This window comes from Mustelus asterias, chromosome 8 (genome assembly GCF_964213995.1).
Source record: "Mustelus asterias chromosome 8, sMusAst1.hap1.1, whole genome shotgun sequence".
Lineage (NCBI taxonomy): Eukaryota > Metazoa > Chordata > Chondrichthyes > Carcharhiniformes > Triakidae > Mustelus > Mustelus asterias.
In genome coordinates, this window is record NC_135808.1 from 84,453,423 (window position 1) to 84,474,090 (window position 20,668).

Genomic DNA, 20,668 nt, shown 5'->3' on the forward strand with positions numbered 1-20,668 from the left:
TCCAGGAGGGAGAGAAGGCTTAAGGAGGTAACGAGTTGCTTAATTTCGAGGTGCTGGGGAAAGGAGGAATTAAGAGTGAATAGCAATGAGCTCAGTCTCGACATTAGCACAATGAGAATCCAGAGAGGGTGAAGCAGATAGAGGAAGGGGGATTTAGAGTTCAGGAGACACAAAAGGTCACATAAGTTCAGGGGGACACCAAACTTGATGGCTTTGAATTGGTTGTGTGGCTACACAGAGAGTTTAGATGTGAACCAAGCACAGACACATTGTGTCCAGTGTTCGTGTGCCTGAGAGAGATGCCCTACTGCCAGCAGACCCTCTCCAAAGGCCCGAGCAGTATTGAGTTTTTATAGAATTAACACCGACGGGGAAGATGATCAAATGGATCCGAAAAAGAACGAAGTAGAAATCTGCGCTCCCCAAGTTTCTCTTGCGAGTTGACGGTTGCATTGCTAGGTGAGGTTGCTATGGTTATCGAGCTTGCCTGAGATCCAGGCCGGGTTTTGCACTGATCCTTTGTGGCTGGAATTCAAGCCTTTTCTCTCCCATAGAGTTAGTGAGCAGCGAGTCCCGGGATTGGCATTGGAGACGGAGCTGCTCTAGGAGATTAACAGAGCAATAAAAGTTTTTCTTGTGCATTTTGTTTATATTTGGAGGAGGAGGGGGGGGGGGAAATCGAGAAAAAGGCTTGTAGTTGGGAAGATTTCGTGTATTGAGTTTATTTTGGGGGAGGGGGGAGTTGTGAGTTTCTGGGGGGGGGGGGGGGGGGAGTTTGCGCTGGAGTTTGAGGAAAGTTTTTTTTGCGCATCCAGATTTTTTTCTCCTCTTCATCATGGCGAGAAGGAGCCGCGGATGTGTTGAAATGGGAGCTGGACATTCGGCATGTGAGCGGGCTGGCAGTGCCGATCCAGCCTGCTCGGTAAGCTCTCTCCTCAGCGCCCTGATCCCGCTCCTCCTGCTCTCCTCACCCGGAGCCGCTGCTCCCGCACAATCCGGAGACTTCGCTATCCTGGACGAGGCACAAGTTCTTGCCAACCAGATGCGAGTCCTGGCTACCAGCGAGCTCGGCGTCTTCAACATGCAGGTAAGGACATGCTTTCCCTCTTGGGGTGGGTGGATGGTCCCAGTTCCCTGGGATCCAGTCTGTTTCCAGTTCCCTGGGATCCAGTCTGTTTCCAGTTCCCTGGGATCCAGTCTGTTTAAACAAAACACCTGGATAAGGCATCTTCATCCAAAGAAATGGATTTTCCAGTTTTGGGGGGGACCTGTTCCAATATTATTGCTTCCCTGGGTGCCTCTTGAGAAACTGGATCCAACCTTATGGATGAAGATTTTCAGTCGGAATATATTCGCCTCACTATGCGAACTGGAGTATTGCGAGTAATTGTTTGGGCGGTCTGGATGGTGGCGCCTGCTGTCATTAATTCATAAAATTTAATCTGGATAAATCTGCACCTATTCCAAATGTTTCCCACACTGTTTGTTTTCCACTATTGATCATTCTACTTCAAATCTTCTGACTCCACTGTCTGTTCACCATTTCCAGCCACGTTCATTGACCTTGTCTTGTTTCTACTCATTCTAACACGCTGTTTTTCCCCATACTGTACAAGTTGTATATTCATCATTCACATCCATGTACCTCATCTCTTTTGTCTTACTCCCACACTCTTTTTTTATTTATGAAATCCCCCCTCTATTGGTTAGTCATTTAAATAAGTTATTTGCTTCATACCAAGATGCCCAGCCTTCATTAAGTCTTCCTTCTTGACAATAACCTGTGCACAGAATAGACTTTACATTTGAATTTTTTAGTCTTGCATCATGCTCCCAGATTGAGGATTAAAGGATTTGGGGATCATTTGGTGTCTCTGACCTGTGGTTTTCCCATGCCATTATCCCAAGCATTACAGGCTTCACATGGGTGATGGGATTGAAGTGATGTTTGTTTTTCAATGTGTTTAGGATATTTCAGTAATTCAGTTCTCATCCTTTTCACGCTTCCTGGGCCCACATACCTCCTGATATTATGCCACGATAGCGTTAACTTTGTAACCTCAAAATATCTTGATATTTTTGCTTTAACTACTAATTATGTTTTGAATTCTGTATGTCTTTTTTCAAATATGCTTCACAGCACTTTGATACTCATTCCAAGAGACAACCTCGGGGTTAAAATTGTTGGTTTTTGCTTCAGTTCCCTGCTCACAAACATCCTTGACAAACGTGAGGATGGATGGTATCTTAAATCTGTCTGGGGCTGACAAAAGGTGAAAGCAAATGGGCCTGGCAGTCAAGGGGGTGTTAAATATGCTCGGACTGTGTGCCACTTTAAGATGTGAAAAGGTTTTGTCGAGGTGGGTGGGGAGCTTAATGACCTCTGTAGTCCTTCTGTTCATTGTTTATGAGTTAGGCTTCAGCAATTTTTTTATTATTCATATAAGAAAGATGAGCTTGAATTAACCTAATGGTATAGGCAGTCAGTGTATGTGATGTATTAAACAGAGACCAGGAAATTCCAGATTTGATCCCTGATCTATAAGCAGTTGGCTATTCACAGCAGGGCAAGGGGAAGTGAAGGGGAGTGCAGTGAGTTGCTCAGAGCTTCAAAGTGAGGGAGGCACATCAACAGCACTCTAGCTTCTAACTGACATCCAGCCACCGCATTTGGCAAGTGTGTGGATGATGGATAGGGATAGCCATAGTTGTGATACCCTGTACTAATGGCTTTTTGACCAGCTTGCATGGCAGAATTGTACCACAATAAGGATAAGCACCTTCCAAGAGGAGGTGTATTTATTTCTCTCTCCCCAATTTTGCCTGTGTGGAATGGAGCCATTGAGGGAAACTTGTAGCACACGGCCTGTATTCCTAACTCGAGTGATCCACTCAGTATCACATTTTCCTTTTTGTATGTTTACCTGAGAGCTTTAATTTATAAATTACCTAATGCAAGAGGTTACAAATGCAGCCCCATTCAAAGTTTTTTAACCAACTACCTAAGGTTAGGATATTTGTTTTGATAATTTGTAATAATAAAAGTCATAAACCATCTTGATTCCTTCAAATGTTTTTGAAAGTCACAGGATGTAATATATTTATACAGGCTACTGTTGTGCTTAATTATACAAATAATGGGTTGTGCGAAAGAACCCATAAGGATTTGTAAACTTCACATAACTACTTTTAGAATATTTTTGTTTTGTTTTCCACTGTTCTTCTAGAATCCAGTGGTACTGATTTATGCTGCAGTATTGTTTCACTAACATTGGGTACCTTCTGGTACCTTGCCCAAATGGAAGCCTTGTACTAATGGCTTTGGGCGGCACGGTAGCACAGTGGTTAGCACTGCTGCTTCACAGCTCCAGGGACCTGGGTTCGATTCCCGGCTTGGGTCACTGTCTGTGTGGAGTTTGCACATTCTCCTCGTGTCTGCGTGGATTTCCTCCGGGTGTTCCGGTTTCCTCCCACAGTCCAAAGATGTGCGGGTTAGGTTGATTGCCCATGTTAAAATTGCCCCTTAGTGTCCAGGGATGCGTAGATTAGAGGGATTAGCGGGTAAAATATGTAGGGATATGGGGGTAGGGCCTGGGTGGGATTGTGGTCGGTGCAGACTCGATGGGCCGAATGGCCTCTTTCTGTACTGTAGGGTTTCTATGATTTGAATGTTGCCAAGCTATTTGACTGGTAAGGCATTGCCAGTCAAATGCCTTGACCCACACTTCACCTGATGTGTGCTTAGCACCAGTATTTCATGGACAGCAAATGCATCAGGAACTGTGAATGATTTTTTCACTCTGTAGTCCAGGATTACTGAGGGCTCCCTGTTGCCCTGGTTGACATCAGCTAAATCAGCACAAACTGAGATTTGAAACTGGGACCTTTTTGCCTTGAGTGACTTGGCATCACATCAGTTGGTGCATTTATTCACAAAAGCCAGTGGTGCAATGATTTCCCTATTGAGAAATACTTCCTCATTAGTGGTTAGTATCCCCGCCTGTCATGCAGGAGACCGGGGTTCAATTCCCCGACGGGGAGTTCATCGCAATTTTGAGGGCCTGTTCCTGTGCTGTAATTTTCTTTGTTCTTTGGGGTTTTGGTTAAGCTGGGCAGCATGGTCGGTGCAGGCTTGGAGGGCCAAAGGGCCTGTTCTTGTGCTGTAATGTTTTTTGTTCTTTGAGAAATAAGTTTACAATGCAGGTACAGTCCTTGGTTAAGTTTCTCCATGGATGGTCCAACATGAGAGAATGCAGAAAGGGATGATGAATTCAGTTACGTTGATAGATCAAAGAAGCTAAGACTGTGTTATTCCTTGGAGGAGAGAAGGTGACAAGGCAATTTAGTAGAGGTATTCAAAATCATTAGGAGTCTGGCCAGAGTAGAAACTGTTCCCACTGGCGGAAGGATTGAGAATGAAAGGGCACAGATTTAAGGCAATTTGCAAAAGAAGCAATGGAGACCTGAGGTGAAACTTCTTTATGCAGCAAGTGATTAGGATCTGGAATGCACTGCCTGAGAGTATGGTGAAGGCAGGTTCAGTCAAGGCTTTCAAAAGGAAATTGCCTTTGCATTTGGTCAGTCTGTGTGATTACATCAAAGTTTGAACAGGGAGCTACCGCAGTTGCTTTGTTGGCTTACAGAATATACTATTATTTTGTAATGTACGTCAAAATAAACTGTAGTTTATTTGTAATCAATGTCACAATGAAACACAATGAATGACGTACAGTTGGCAAAGTTAGTGTAACTATCTCAAGTTCACTCTTAGTCTCACTATGTACCGTGTTAACTAATCTCAGCTGGATGCAGGAGTTAGGGTGGAAAATTGGCATCTCCATGTCTGATCTAGGGAGGAAGCCATCAGCCCATGTTGCAACTTTTGGTCAATATTCAGCAACCCTTGCTGCAAAGTGAGGATGCTTAATGAGGATCAGGGGTTGGCTGTGCTGAACTCTGAAATCAAATCACTTGATTAAATAATTGTTTAGATTCGAAAGTGAAGATTGTGAAACAAAATGTTGTATAAATATCCTAGAATCCTGTGAAAATGTCCATCAGCTTGAGTCAGTGCAGGGAAGGCAATGGAAATAGATCATCTAGTGGTTATTTCATTTGACCACTGCTTTGTACTTGCTGGCTAATTGATGTGCCATTGCTGCAGCAATGGATTATCTGTTTTTTTTGCTCCTAAGGTTATGTTACATGAAAGAGACATAACAAAATTGGGTCAGGAAATCTAGATCTCCAAACTTTTTAATGCTTCTCGTCCCAGTTTGTGTGGTGCTACGCCAAACGGATGAAGAATGTTCCAGTTTCAATCCCTGGTCTGTGTTGACTTAGCCACTCTCAGCCAGACCAATAGAAGGGGAGTAGCAATTGTCATTGGCACCCAGGAAAGTTGCTCAGAATTTCATTTTTGATCACTATAATTGCTACACCATGACTCTCAATGTAACAAACTGTGCATGTCTGGTCTGCAAATAATCCAGCTCAGTTATGATGTTTCGAAGGATGGATTGCAGGCTGACAATCACTTTCTAGATTTTTTACATGAAATATAGTCATTTGTATGATAATACATGGTAGCTGGCACTGTGGACAACATCCCAAGAGAAGGAAATTTTCAAGAGGGTGGGATACAGTGGGGAAATAGATTAATGGCACTTGTCACATTAAAAAAAATTCAACAGATAAAATGATTGCTTTCTTTGGTGTTGTCCCATCCATTGTTGGCTTTTAAAAGGAGTTTTTTTAAATTAGGAAAGTGAACTTTCCCTTTGTTCTGTTCTGTTTTTTAAGTGTGTTGTACCTTTGAAATAGTGCACACTTCAGTGAATGCTATATGGGAGGTAACAGAGGGAAATCTTTTCTGTTGTACATGATTGCCTGTTGGTTGGATTCCAACCATAATATCATTCCAAGAGGTTATTTTGAGGAATGTCACCGTTGACAAAGACTGCAGTTTTTCATCTTATTTCACCATGACATTGTTCCGTGAAATATATAAAGCAGGATGCGTTCAGCAAGTCCTGGAGGAACAGTGGTAAGAATCCCGGAGCTTGGGAGAATAAATCAGAATTTTTAATCGGGCTTTGAACTGCAACTTCAAAGCACTGCGAAATCACTAATGATGTAAGCAATGTCATATTAGCAAGAGCTGACATTTCACTTCAAACGCGCAAAGCACAGCTGTCTGAGGCAGATATTAAAAAATGTATATGCTGGGCAAGGTGGATGGGCTGATAATTAGGATTATCATTAACAGCCAGCATTCTGAAAGCAGGGCTACATCCAGTGATGGAAATTCTTGTTTTGGAAATTTACAGCAGAATTGCAGTAAAATTATTTGTAAATAGAAAGGCGTTTACCTCCTATCTGATGCTTACTTTTAAACTGCAGGGAAGCTGTTCAATTACTGAGGCCCTTGTTTTCGTCATATTAGGAATACGACAGTGTTGTTATTAGGATTTTGGAAAAATGCAATAGTTGAAACCTTGTATTTGAATTGTACAAAAACACTGAACAGTATCAGTGCAGAATTTTGATCGGCTAATCTTGGGTTATATCATTCAGAACGCTTAGAGCAGTGGCACTTGAAATGCAGCCCACCACCTCATCTTTACCTGGTGGCTGTTCAGTCATGTTGCTCTGGTTCCAAGTTGATGGAACTGAGATATGGTACTGTTTTATCTGCTTTACTTGCTCTCTGGTAACAGGCAACAGGGAGAATTTAGGAGGGGGAATTATCCTACCATCCATGTAGCAAATACATGGGTCCAACAAAAATTACATAAAATGAAATTGAATTTACAGCTCAGAAATGCTCCATTCAGTGCTCTTATGCCCTGTACGCTCCACCCAAATTTCCTCCCACCTCTCTTCATTAGCATATCCTTTTATTTCTTTCAGGGTGTCACCTGTGGCTCTTTGGGTGACACTTTCATCTCAGGAGGTTGTGGGTTCAAGGGATCTGAGCATATAATCTTTCTAGGCTGTTATTCTTGGTACAGTACAGAGGAAGTGTTGCTTCCTCCTTGGATAGATATAAAATATCCCATGACATTGTTTCAAAGAACAGTGGAGTTCTTCCAATATTTATTCCCTTAATCACTATCAGCAGAACAGATTATCTAGTCATTTTTGTTTCTGTTTCTGAGACCTAGCTGTTTGAAAATTGGTTGTCATGTTTCCGACATTACAGCAGAGACTATATTTCAGACATACCAGTACTCAGTTGGTTGTCAAGTGTCTTGGAACCTCCTGAAGTCATGAAACTATTGAGGCATTATGTAAATGCAAGTTGTTTTTGTCTTTTCTCTCCCTCGTGCTTCTTATCTATCATTTCCTGGAATGCATCTACATTGCATGTCTTAATCGCTCTTTTGTGGTAGCGAGTTCTGTGTTCAGTTACAACAGTCAAGTCCGAATAGCTTTCTTTTCCCTCTTGTGTGAAAGTGTCTGGCCTGCACATGCAGACAGCTCAACAGTATCAGTGGAAAGAGCTCACTTTGGAAATCACAGGTGCAGACTTGTGTCCCATGAATCCAAGAGTGTGGCATGTTGTACTTTTGACTGCCTCTCCAACAAGTAGTTCAGGTTTGAGTCATTAGCAAAAAGTTAGTAATGCTGTCCTGGGATAGACTGCTCGTTGGAGCAATTAGAGATGCTGTACAAGTTCTAATGCACAAGAAGTAGCGCACCCAGCATTAAAGCATGGTGATTTTAAGAGTGATGATTTACTCTTTCCTGTGGTGTGTTGAATCCACCTAATGATCTGCCAATCAAGCTGAGAGATGCAAGTGCATGGAAAAGGATCACAATTCCTGATGGGCACTAAATGTCACAGGTAGTGCTCTTAAATTAGGTACAACCCAGGCTAGATACAGAATTTAAAATTATTCTGTTATCTTAGAAGCACCCAAGAGACAAGCATAACTCCTGTTGGATGAAGAGTAAATTGCCCTTTATGATACCCTTTCCGACCAGTTGGGTATGACGCTGGATAGAAGCTAAGCAAACTGCCTCACATCTTTAAAGATGCCCTCATAAGAACAGGATATGGCGCTCGACTCATCGATCGACAGTTCCGACGCGCCACAGCGAAAAACCGCACCGACCTCCTCAGAAGACAAACACGGGACACGGTGGACAGAGTACCCTTCGTCGTCCAGTACTTCCCCGGAGCGGAGAAGCTACGGCATCTCCTCCAGAGCCTTCAATTTTTAAAATGTCATTGATGAAGACGAACATCTCGCCAAGGCCATCCCCACACCCCCACTTCTTGCCTTCAAACAACTGCACAACCTCAAACAGACCATTGTCCGCAGCAAACTACCCAGCCTTCAGGAGAACAGTGACCACGACACCACACAACCCTGCCACAGCAACCTCTGCAAGATGTGCCGGATCATCGACACAGATGCCATCATCTCACGTGAGAACAGCATCCACCAGGTACACGGTACATACTCTTGCAACTCAGCCAACGTTGTCTACCTGATACGCTGCAAGAAAGGATGTCCCGAGGCATGGTACATTGGGGAAACCATGCAGACGCTGCGACGACGGATGAATGAATACCGCTCAACAATCACCAGGCAAGACTGTTATCTTCCTGTTGGGGAGCACTTCAGCGGTCACAGGCATTCAGCCTCTGATATTCGGGTAAGCGTTCTCCAAGGCGGCCTTCACGACACACGACGGCGCAGAGTCGCTGAGCAGAAACTGATAGCCAAGTTCCGCACACATGAGGATGGCCTCAACTGGGATATTGGGTTCATGTCACACTATCTAATCCCCACAGCTTGCCTGGACCTGCAGAGTCTCACTGGCTGTCCTGTCTGGAGACAATACACATCTCTTTAACCTGTCTTATTGCTCTCTCCACTCGCATTGTTTGTATCTTAAAGACTTGATTAGCTGTAAGTATTCGCATTCCAACCATTATTCTGTAAATTGAGTTTGTGTCTTTATATGCCCTGTTTGTGAACAGAATTCCCACTCACCTGAAGAAGGGGCTTAAGGCTCCGAAAGCTAGTGGCTTTTGCTACCAAATAAACCTGTTGGACTTTAACCTGGTGTTGTTAAACTTCTTACTGTGTTCACATCTTTAAAACCAGCCCAGTCTGTGATGGGATTAACGGCATTTCACTTTTTGAGAGGACCTTACATGAAATTTGTTTGGATGGTGTCAGTCAAGATCTTAGTGTGATGAACTCTTCTAATTTAGAATAATTGGCAATCTCACTCCTGAGAGGGAGCAAGCTAACTAGTGTGCAAAATAGCAGAAATGTGGTAAGTCAGTTTTTTTTTCCGTTGGTGGTGCCGTGTTCTGTTGTAGCCAGATATGGAGTCTGCTATTGATAATTCACGTCTTTGCACTAAAAATTTCAATTGCTAGATAATTCAAATTGGCTGCTTAAATTCAAAAATTAATTAGAGTATGCTGTAAAGGGGGCTTCAAGTTCAGCAAAACTATACCTGAGAAGTGTGAGGTGATTCACTTTAGAAGGAGTAACAGGAATACAGAGTACTGGGCAAATGGTAAGATACTTGGTAGTGTGGATGAACAGAGGGATCTGGGTGTCCATGTGCATAGATCCCTGAAAGTTGGCACCCAGGTTGATAGGGTTGTTAAGAAGGCGTACGTTGTGTTAGCTTTTATTGGTAGAGGGATTGAGTTTTGGAGCCAGGAAGTCATGCTGCAACTGTACAAAACTCTGGTGCGGCCGCATTTGGAGTATTGCGTACAGTTCTGGTCGCCGCATTATAGGAAAGATGTGGAAGTGTTGGAAAGGGTGCAGAGGAGATTTACCAGGATGTTGCCTGGTATGGTGGGAAAATCGTATGAGGAAAGGCTGAGGGGCTTGAGGTTGTTTTCATTAGAGAGAAGAAGGTTAAGAGGTGACTTAATAGAGGCATACAAGATGATCAGAGGATTAGATAGGGTGGATAGTGAGAGCCTTTTTCCTCGGATGGTGATGGCTAACACTAGGGGACATAGCTTTAAATTGAGGGGTGATAGATATAGGACAGATGTTAGAGGTAGGTTCTTTACTCAGAGAGTAGTAAGGGCGTGGAATGCCCTGCCTGCAGCAGTAGTGGACTCGTCAACATTAAGAGCATTCAAATGGTTATTGGATGAACATATATGGATGATATTGGAATAGTGTAGATTAGAAGGGCTTTAGATTGGTTCCACTGGTCGGCGCAACATCAAGGGCCGAAGGGCCTGTACTGCGCTGTAATGTTCTATATTCTATATCTCCATCGTTGCCAACATATTTTAACTTCAATATCTGCTGAAACGCTGTCATTTATTTAAATTTCCATCACCAATCATCTTTTCATCAGTTTATTACAATGTTTTTGGCCATCGGTCTGCACCAAATATCAGTTGGATTGGGCTGCTATAAGTGAATTTATTGCAGAGAGAGAGGACTTCCTTCTTGGTGGTCGGAACTCCATTCAAAACCAAGTTCTGGAGCAGAAATGAGTGTCTGCTCAAACTGCATCTTTTGAAAGTTTATTTCTTAGTGTCACAAGTAGGTTTACATTAACATTGCAATAAAGTTACTGTGAATACCCACTAGTCGCCACATTTCGGCGCCTGTTCGGGGACATTGAGGGAGAATTTAGCATGGCCAATGCACCTAACCGACACGTCTTTCGGACTGTGGGAGGAAACCGGAGGACCTGGAGAAAACCCACACAGATACAGGGAGAATGTGCACCTGGAGAAAACCCACACAGATACCTGGAGAAAACCCACACAGATACAGACAGTGACCCAAGGCGAGAATTGAGGTCGGGTCCCTGGCGCTGTGAGGCAGTGGTGCTAACCAGTGTGCCTCCATGCTGCCCCATGCTGGATGCTGGCTCCTGTGCAGCTTGTCAGTGCTGCTGAGACAAGTGCTCGACAACGAGCAGTTTGCTGTTCTCTCATTTTGTTTTCCTCCATGTGTGGAAATTCATGAACTCTGCTTGGCCTGCCTGTAACATGGCTGAGATTGATACCTGTAATCCTCCACCAGATAAATTAACATCAGCAATTTGCATTTAGGGATATGGAGATCTTGTACAGGGCAGGGGCATGAAGAAATTAGGTAGTGTGACTGAAAGCTTGGGTGCAGAAGAAGCTTTTTAAGGAGGAGAAATAAATGGAGAGGTGTTACAGGAGTTATCGGAGAATATGGTAAGGTGGTTATAACCTGCCCGCAATGTTCAGATAGAGGCATGGAAAGATGCAACAAAATATCACAGTCAGAGGTCCAAACGAAGGGTGCAAAGGGACACAAGGCTGGTGGATGTGGAATGGGACTGTGGAGGAACTTGAGAATGAGAATTTAAAATTCAGTGTGTTGGAGAACAGGGAATCGGAATAGTGTTGAAATGCAAGTGTTAGGTGTGCACAGTTAAGATTGTCAGGTCGGTGGCAGTGGAGAGATGAGACTTTTCTCCGCTGATTACAACCATTGACTTTTAGGTAGATAAGTTGGAAGTGAGGGCTCAAACACAGAAAATTGTTCCTGTTGCATATCAGGGGCTGATAGAGGAGGCATCCGATATGGGAAACAAGCACATGGATTGATTGCCTGTCAGTTGCATCACACTTAGTGGTGTTGTTTATCTCTTGCTTCTTTTTACCGAATGAAAGAATCCAGCAGTACGTCTTGGTGGCAAATGGCAGCCTTTTACATTCCCCTCCTCCTGAGAGGTAATCGTCACTGAGTACGGATCCACAAATCCTAACTGCTCTTTAGTATCTGGTACAACTCTTATTCTTCACCTACAAAGTTTAGGCAGGCTGTTGATTTGAAGTCATGATGTGGAGATGCTGGCGTTGGACTGGGGTAAACACAGTAAGGAGTCTAACAACACCGGGTTAAAGTCCAACAGGTTTATTTGGTAGCAAACGGCACGTTTGCTACCAAATAAACCTGTTGGACTTTAACCTGGTGTTGTTAGACTCCTTACTGTGTTGATTTGAACCCAGTCTTGTCATTGATATCTACATGTGTATACTCCCCAGGAGGAATCACTACTGCTTTTCTTGGGAGCCCCAGCTAACTTCCTCATTCTCTAAGCGAAAAGTGCAGGTGCTAATTGTAGTGGTGACAGTTTTTGCGCTTGCCCGGAGCTATCTAATTAGAAGGCCTCTTCCTTCAGTGCTTTTAGCATGCCTGGTTGCATGTTTTGTCGAGGTGTTTCTGGACTTTGCTCTGCTATTGAATTATGGGGGATAGCAGTGTATGAATTGGGATAACTTTGGGAGTGGAAATGGTGGTTGGAGGAGGGGTGCAGCAATGCAAAAATAAATTTTTAAAAATCCCTATCTGTTTTAATAGAGACCAATAAAGTAACAGGTGATGTGAACCAGCCATGTTAATCCCTAAAGCCTTTGGGGAAAGATGTGGTTTTAAGAATTAATGTCAATATTTGGGTTAGGCAGCACTGACGCAGCAGAATGAATTGTGAGGAAGGATGCGGAAGTTTTCATTTGGTGGCTTCCATTCTGCAGTACTGATGTTTGGATAAAATTTTTAACCAGTTCACATTGGTGTAAATTAGCTCTTGTCAGTCCAAGACTAGTGGTGGAGGATTTGTTTATTAAAATCTTGCAATGGCTGCAAATACAGAATCGACTATTTATTTTGATTTTCATGTAAAAAAAAATGGCTGGCAGGCAGCCCTACAAGGATGTTGCAGTATTTTATGGGTTGGTTTTTATTTTCATCTAATTATTAGAATGCATCATACCATCACTACTAGCTGATTTCTTATCCCCCTGTGCCCTCTGGTTCTTTTCAGCACTGTGGGCTTTCATTCTTTACCCAATTAAAAAAGTTTTGAACCTTCTTCATAAAAGGAATAACACGGATGCTACTAATATTTGCTAACATAGATAAAAGCAAAACATAGCGATTTGAAGACTAGAGGTGCGAGCAACAAGATTTCCACCTCTGAGCCTGACCATGCATTGGAATTGTTTTTAAATGCTGGATGAACTTGGGCTTTATTGTTGGTTAGGGTATTAATAGTTGATCTGAAAATTGCTATGTGTGTGCAGTTGTGTTTGTAATGCATCTCTTACCTTCACTTTACTGTGCCCATGAGGAGATATACCAAGCAGAGCCCCAGTGAAGTGAAAATAGAAAGTGGTTCTCCCATATACTTATTATTCACTCACTTTTGGCAGAGACTTTGGAACTAATGAGTACTTGTTGCACAGATACCCAGTTGGGAGAAGATTTTATTTAGAAAACATGAATGACATCTTTAATGTACATTTATAATTTGAAAAGTAATTTTTCCATTGGATAGTTCCTATGCATAAAGGTTAAAAGATTGCTGAAAAATCCAGCCAACTTTTTAAATGTTTAATGTTTAGTTATTAGAGTCACAAATAGGTTTGCATTAACATCGCAATGAAGTTACTGTGGAAATCCCCTAGTCGCCACAATCTGGCGCCTGTTCGGGTACACTGAGGGAGAATTTAGCATGGCCAATGCACCTAACCAGCACATCTTTTGGGTTGTGGGAGAAAACTGGAGCATCCAGAGGAAACTCGCGCAGACACGGGGGGAGAACGTGAAGCCTCCGCACGGACAGTGACCAAACCAGGAATTGAATCCAGGTCCATGGCGTTGTGAGGCAGCAGTGCTAATCAGTGTGCCATTTTAACCAATGTGAAGATGTTAAACAAGTGTACAATTATTCCAGTTTGTTCACCAGTCTTCCTTCTGTTCAGAAATATTTCTGAGCTGGCTCTGATCACCTTGGTATCAACTTGGTCTAAGTGTAATATATTTATCACTGTCACTATCCTATAACCTATTTTTGGACAATGAAATGTTAAAATTGTTTTTCCCCTCAATTGCTTATTGTTACAATGTGGTCTGTTGCAAGTTTCCTGATTGAGCATGGGTGAGAAGATCAGTGGTGTTAGGCCTCTGCTACCACAGCTGGGAGTAGAACCTTGCAAAGATACTGCCCGAAACCCACTGCTACTACCCCAGAGTGATTCGCATTGCTCCCTTGTTACTACTATATTTTGTTTGCAAACTGTTTTTCAGAAATGGCTTGAGAGTAGTCATTTTGTGCATAATTTTTTAAAAATGCTTCCATTTTGAGTGACATCTTGAGTTTCCCAAACACTTCTAAGACTAAGTCCCACGGCGGGGCAGGGACGAGGGACATGGAGTGTTTCTCGCTGCAGGCGCCTGCAGGAAAACATGCCAAAACTTCCAGCTCTGATCTTGTTAATATGCAGCTGGGCTTTTGGTACTGTATTCTGTGGTGGGGTAGGCCTGATGGCGTGTATCCCACTGTCTATCTGGGTGCCATATTGAAAAGATGTCCAACATCACTGACAGACTATTGAAGAAAGAAGGTGGATATCCTCAAAATAAAGACACGTCTTCAAGAACATTTTGAGATTGGAAGATGGGCCCTCTCCAGGACACCTAATCTGGAAGATGCACCTGTAGTTGCACCCCCACACACTGCTGTGGTGCTCCAGGGTTCCTGTCGTCCTCTATCCTGAACTCCAGAGGTAGCCCAGGCATTGTTCAGGGGAGTCCTGATGTCTGCATGCCACATTGTTCAAAATGTGTTTCGCGTTGGCGTGTTTTCCCGCTGGCACCACATAGAATCAGGCATGGGTGGTCAGAACTTCATCTGCATCCCATTAGCAGGTTGCATATGACTTTCACGCTGGCCTCCAGCAAGTTTGCCAATCTGCCATTGTGGTCACCAGTGGAATATCCTGCTGTAAATTCACAGCAATGTAAAACCAACTTTTGGGCGTCCCACCGAATTCTCCCTTCCACACCCTCTGACACCATTGAAGCTGCAGGTGGTGGCTTGGGAGAATTCTATTCACTATTTTGAAAAGGTTTGACTGGGAGACGCAGAACATCTTCTATGACATTTCAGGATTTTTTGATATTTCAGTAAATTGATGAGAGTGACGGAAAGAATTACGATACACAGGTTCATTACTCAAAATATTCTGAAAATAGTTTTGAAAGTCGTTTAATGGTTACTTTACAAACTCATTTTATTTATTAAGATTGAACAATCCCATAAAAGTGTTAGGAAGTAAAGGGGCTTCAGTGAGTTGTAAAGGCAGTGCCTGGAGTTTAATATAAAACAAAGGTAACATTATAAGTTTGCTGTTGTTCGTAATCTTGAAAAGGTCAAAATCCAAATATTGGTTACATTTAACTGTTTAGATGCACTTTTAAAATAAGACAACATGGATTGAAAGTTTTACAAGCTTCAGATCATGCCCATTCTGTCATTCGTCACAAGTGAGATGCTATGATTTGAAAGACCTTTACCACCTTTTACATTCTGACTTCAGTCAAATGTACCTTGATTATTTCCAGTGCGATCGCAAAGAGGTGTCAGGGAGTCTGAAATCCGTGGTTTTGAGATTACAGCAATTTCACATTCGGAAAGTGAAGTGTTAACACTGTAAGGGTCAAAGGTGAGTTGAAGGGTGATTTAAGAAAACATTTGCAGGATTCTTGTTTGTGCAGAGCTGTTGGTTTTAGTGCTGGAGCATTGTTTTGCCTGTAAGGTGATATTATTATAGGCCTGATTCAGGAGTGTGTGCTGGACTCCATCTTGAGGACTTTACTTTCTGTAATGTACGTTCACAAAACTTATTTAATGGATGCACCAGCTGAGATGGGAAAAAAAACATTTATATTTTTGTCGAATGTTTTCTTTATATTTTGCTGAGGAGCTTTCTGCAGCTCCTGGTGTGAGCTTCTCTGCTAACAAGAGAAGGGAAGAAAAACTTATCTCTGCAAGCTTGAGTGGAGAACAATGGGAAACGCTGGGAACTGGGGGATGGGGACCACAAGCTTTGGAATGCAGAGCAATCAGTGCAATTGACACGCACGCATCATGGCATTTGTTATTGCATTTAATTCACCCCCTACTCCCAGCAGTGGTTTTTGCATTCAGAATGAGGGATTTACGTAAAGGAGATTAGTTTTTTCATGACAATAGGCCCTGAGACTTTTTAATTCCTATAGCTCTCAGTGGGAGCTACTTCTCACAGCCCCAGGTACCTAGCAGCCATAGCCTTCTGTAGTTGGAGCTGTAATTGAGCGCAAAGCTTCAATTCTTTGAACAGACATTGAAAAATCCGTGAAGCAGTGTTTTGGGAAATCTCCTCTTTCAAAGGCTCTGGTTAATTCTCGTTCTGATCGCTCAGGTTCCAGTCATCTGCCAGTACTTTACCCACATGTCCATTCTTTAATTGCAAACCTGGACTGTATGTGTAGCAAGCTCATTTACTGCTGGATGTTTCAGAGCTAAGCTCCTTTATGCACTGTACAGCATAGGTCATTGGCCAATGTTTAGGTTTATCTATTTTTTTCCATCCCAGCCTAACGATACCAAGGTTAATTGCAGCACTGTTACTGTTGGGCTAATTTAGATGAGCTAATTTGGATAGACTGAACATTGAACCTGAGACCATGTAGACAAATAATACTGTTTATCTCATTGGCAACACGCTGTCTGATAATTATTCTTTGTCTGCAAGGCCACCTGCATTTGTCATACAACACAGACATGTTTGAAAAAACAATCGGGTAGGACCAAACGCTAGGAATAAAAATGGCCCGAGTGCTGTCAGGAAAACAAATACTGTACGCTTTAAACTTTCACTGCAGTTTGGTTTCAGCTGGGGGGTCCTTTGGGTTTCAAATTTGTTCTGTGTTTTCAGTGGGGGTTGGGATGGGGAATGCAGCAGAAACCATGTAAAGTCACTCTCTTTACCAATATCTACTGCTGTTTGTCCAGTAACCCTCCTGCAAAATGTATGCATGCAAATGTCAAGTAAAGGAAGGATTGAGCTTGTGTTGTTTTCTATGAATCTGTACCCCGCATGAATCAGTGCCTTTATGATATAAGGGAAGAAAACAGTAGGTTTAGATTAAAAACAGAAAATGCTGGAAACACTTAACGTGTCCTGCAGCATCAGGCAATGCGTTCAGAGTGTTTTTGAAGTCAAGTTAATACGCCAGTTGCTGCTTGTTGCAACAGTGTGTGCATGACATTTGAGGATAGCAATAGGGTATGCTGCATTCTGCAGATATCACTTTACATACATGAACTTTGCAATGTGGTGCCCATATTAGTTTTATGCTCTGTGAAGAATAAAAAGCAAAACAGAATGATAAAGTTACTGCACATAGACATCCACTCAAGTAATGTCCTACCAACTCCCTGTTTTAATAAATTTTCTCCTGACGACCAAGTGGATGGAGGTAAAGCTAGCTGTAAAAAATTTTTTGTTTAAGATGTCAAGATTCGTAATTACAGAAGTTAGGTGCTCCTGTTTGTTACTGTGTCGAACTAACACTTTTACCAAAATTGCTTTGGGAACACTCTTGCAATACAATGTACTGCCAGGTCACTTTTTAATAAGAAATTGTTGGTGTATTTGACCTGGCATGTTGGTATTAAGAAGTCACAGACTTGTGCGGAGGTGCAGATCAGTGCACAGTGGCATTTCTTCAATATCTTGATCAAGTGGCCATTTTTCATGTGTGAACTGAGCCGAGTGGCAGGATGCTGCTGTTCTAGGGATAGTATCAAGCCAAACTGTCCATGTCCTCACCTAAACATTCACATGGATAATAAACATTTACTTTTTGGGCTGGTTAAGGTGCAGAATGTTGGAATGGGGGAATTGAACAGTTTTTTTCATTTTGAGAACTGTGTGTTGCTACCATGTGTTCCCCAGATGGATAACATGCCGCTACACTGCTCCCATTTTGTAACTTAACTGCAACTTCAATGAGCTGCTTTGCTTACATAACTACTATTTTGAATCCTTTACATAACAGAATTATGTAGGATTTAAAGCATAGAAACAGACCATTCAATCCAATTAGTCTGTTTTTGTGTTACGAAAGTCTCTTCCCACCTGGATGTGACGTACTATATAAATTCTTCCTTTTGTCTGTCCAAATTTCTCTCTCCCATATAAGAGGCTGCAATATCACCACTTACAGAACCTTAGCTTGGAGCAGCGAAATAACAAATCCTTTTAATTTACCAGTTTGGGCTGGATCTAAAGGCAAGTTTCTGAGCTACCTAAGTTTAAGTTTATTTATTAGTGCCACAAGGAGGATTACGTTAACACTGCAATGAGGTTACTGTGAAAATCCCCTAGTCGCCACACTCCAGCACCTGTTCGGGTAGACTGAGGGAGAATTTAGCATGGCCAATGCACTTAAGCACCACGTCTTTCGGACTGTGGGAGGAAACCGGAGTACCCGGAAGAAACCCACACAGACATGGGGACAATGTGCAGACTCCGCACAGGCAGCGACCCAAGCCAGGAATCGAAACGGGGTCCCTGGCGCTGTGAGGCAGTAATGCTAATCCTTGTGCCATTGTGCTGCCCTAGTCTACTGTGCTACCTAGCCTAGTAAATTGTGCTTTTCTTGTATCTTAAGGAATAGCACTTATAGTGTCTTTCATGACCGTTGATTTTCCAAAGCCAGTAAAGTACTTTTGAAGTAATGCAGAGTAATTAATAGCACAGTGTACGATTTAAGAACAAAATCAATATTTGTATTTATTTTGATCACATTTCACATATGAAGACCGGTAAATATTTGCAGTTGCATTGCTTTGTTGAGATTGTAATGCTGCAGGTTTACAGAATGCAGGTCTTGGGTAGCCAGTAATAATACCAAGATAAAGTTGTAGTATTTATGTTTACTGAGACCAACGGCCAGGAGCACCAGTTTAAAAACAAACCTTTCCAATTGCTGGCATTGATGAATCTGGCAAGTTCAGTGCCATTGGCACCAGTGTGCTAGACCAACATGTTGGCAACTGGCAACATTAGCATGACATTAAATGCATAAGTGGCTAATGTTACAGTTAACACTGGAGGGAGAAGAGAATCGGGCAGCTGATGGTATTACATTTAAACCACTTGTGAACACTGAAAAGGTGTCTGCCAATTCACAGCAGTAGGAAGCAGTCACCTTCTGCACATTAATTCCCCGTATATTCATGTTACTCTCAAGCTCCCCAACACTTTTCTGGGTGGGCAAGATGAACTCTGCAACAGGATAAACCGATCCCTGGCATCTGCAGGTAGCAGATGTACAAGGAGACTCTGCATTTAGTTTTTTTGCTTGCCATTACAAAGGCATTGTGTTTGTACTTCACTCCCTTTCCCACAGTAGTGCAGACAGGATGAAGGAATTCAGCAGAGTGTATCCTTTTGGTCATTACTATTCTGCAGCACCACTCTTATCTATTTTCCTATTTGAACAACGCTATACAGTTTTGTCATTGGTGCCTATATTCTAAATAAGCCTAACAATTCATCCCTGTTGTATAATTCTGAATATATCTCTCTGGATATAACTCAAGTTCGCTAGTATAGAATTTATAACTGTATTGTTTACTTGAAAACAAATGCAAACATTGCATGAAACACTGTGTGGTACTTTAGTTAACTTGCACTTCTGAAATGTTCGATTACAGGTGTTTCAGACTTCAATCATTCATTATGCCATGCCACTTGATGATAAGGGATTAAAACAAATAAAATTAATGGGCTGATACAACAATAGTATCTTTGGCTTATGACATTTACTTACCGGAGTGCCAGCAAAATGTCACTACACGTTACCAAACTTGGTTAATGTATAGAACAGTGGGACTAGTAAGAGTAATATTAAAATTTTATCAGAGGTATGCATTCCATTTGATCTGATTGTGTGCCATTCTGCCACCATATCTGTCCTCCCAGCTAAGGGTGCCCTTTCAGGTAGGTGCAGGCACCACAATAGACCTGCTTTTGACCAATAGGTAGACCAAAATTGCACACTATGGAGAATCAAATGTCTGAACTCTGGAAGAATTTTGGGGATGAATGAAAAGGTGAGCAAAAATAAATTTGGAGAGGATTTTTAAAAAAGAACTGTTCTGAGATTCAGGTTTGGCTGGGATGCCATTCCTACTTTGGTTAGCCTGACAACACTTGCTGACTAAGGTAATTCTTGAATAAGGACCACTTGGGTTAGCACTGGAGAGCTGCTAGTGTTCTTGAAACTTTATGGCTTTCAGGAAAGGAGAACTAAAAAAGAGTTGGAGTGAGAGAGAAATAAAGAAAACTTGAGAAAGTGAGACTCACATATCCTGGCAAGAGAAAAAGGTCAAAGTTATTTACCCTATTACAATTCTCAAGGATATATCTTGGAACCAGTGCCTCTGTTGCCTGATTTCTTGGTTAGAGTTTCTATAATGGACAATGTATTCATACCACAACACACTCTAAAGGAAAACCAGACTGAATATGGTTCATATCACTTCTCAAAACCAAAGACGTGGAGAAGTTCAAAATCCTTGATTTTGCTTCTCCAAAACCCTACGAAAAATATTTTGAGTTAAGAATCTGATGAATTATATTCTATCTCTTTTAATGAAACGGTCTTCTTTAGTTTTGCATTAGACTGCATTCTCACATGGACTGTGTTATCCCCTTTTTGAAATAGCAATAGTCTTTCCATTCTGTGCTGTGTTACTTGGGATGGATGGAGGGAGCCAAGATTGGTGTAAGTACCCTGGCCAGGGGGAGAACCTATTGGGATACTGCTCCTGATCACAAACC

At 42.2% G+C, this 20,668-nt stretch overlaps 1 protein-coding gene across 2 annotated transcripts in view; it reads left to right on the forward strand.

Annotated features, from left to right (window-relative positions):
• The first annotated feature begins 550 nt into the window (after positions 1-550).
• cachd1 (cache domain containing 1) overlaps positions 551-20,668 on the forward strand; it is a 172,010-nt gene continuing 151,892 nt past the window's right edge. The window contains exon 1 of one of the 2 annotated variants that reach the window (XM_078218408.1): positions 551-1,087. In XM_078218408.1, the coding sequence (XP_078074534.1) occupies positions 836-1,087 (252 nt within the window). In that variant the 5' untranslated portion in view covers positions 551-835. The remainder of the gene's footprint in view (positions 1,088-20,668) is intronic. The other variant, XM_078218409.1, reaches the window with a different exon arrangement.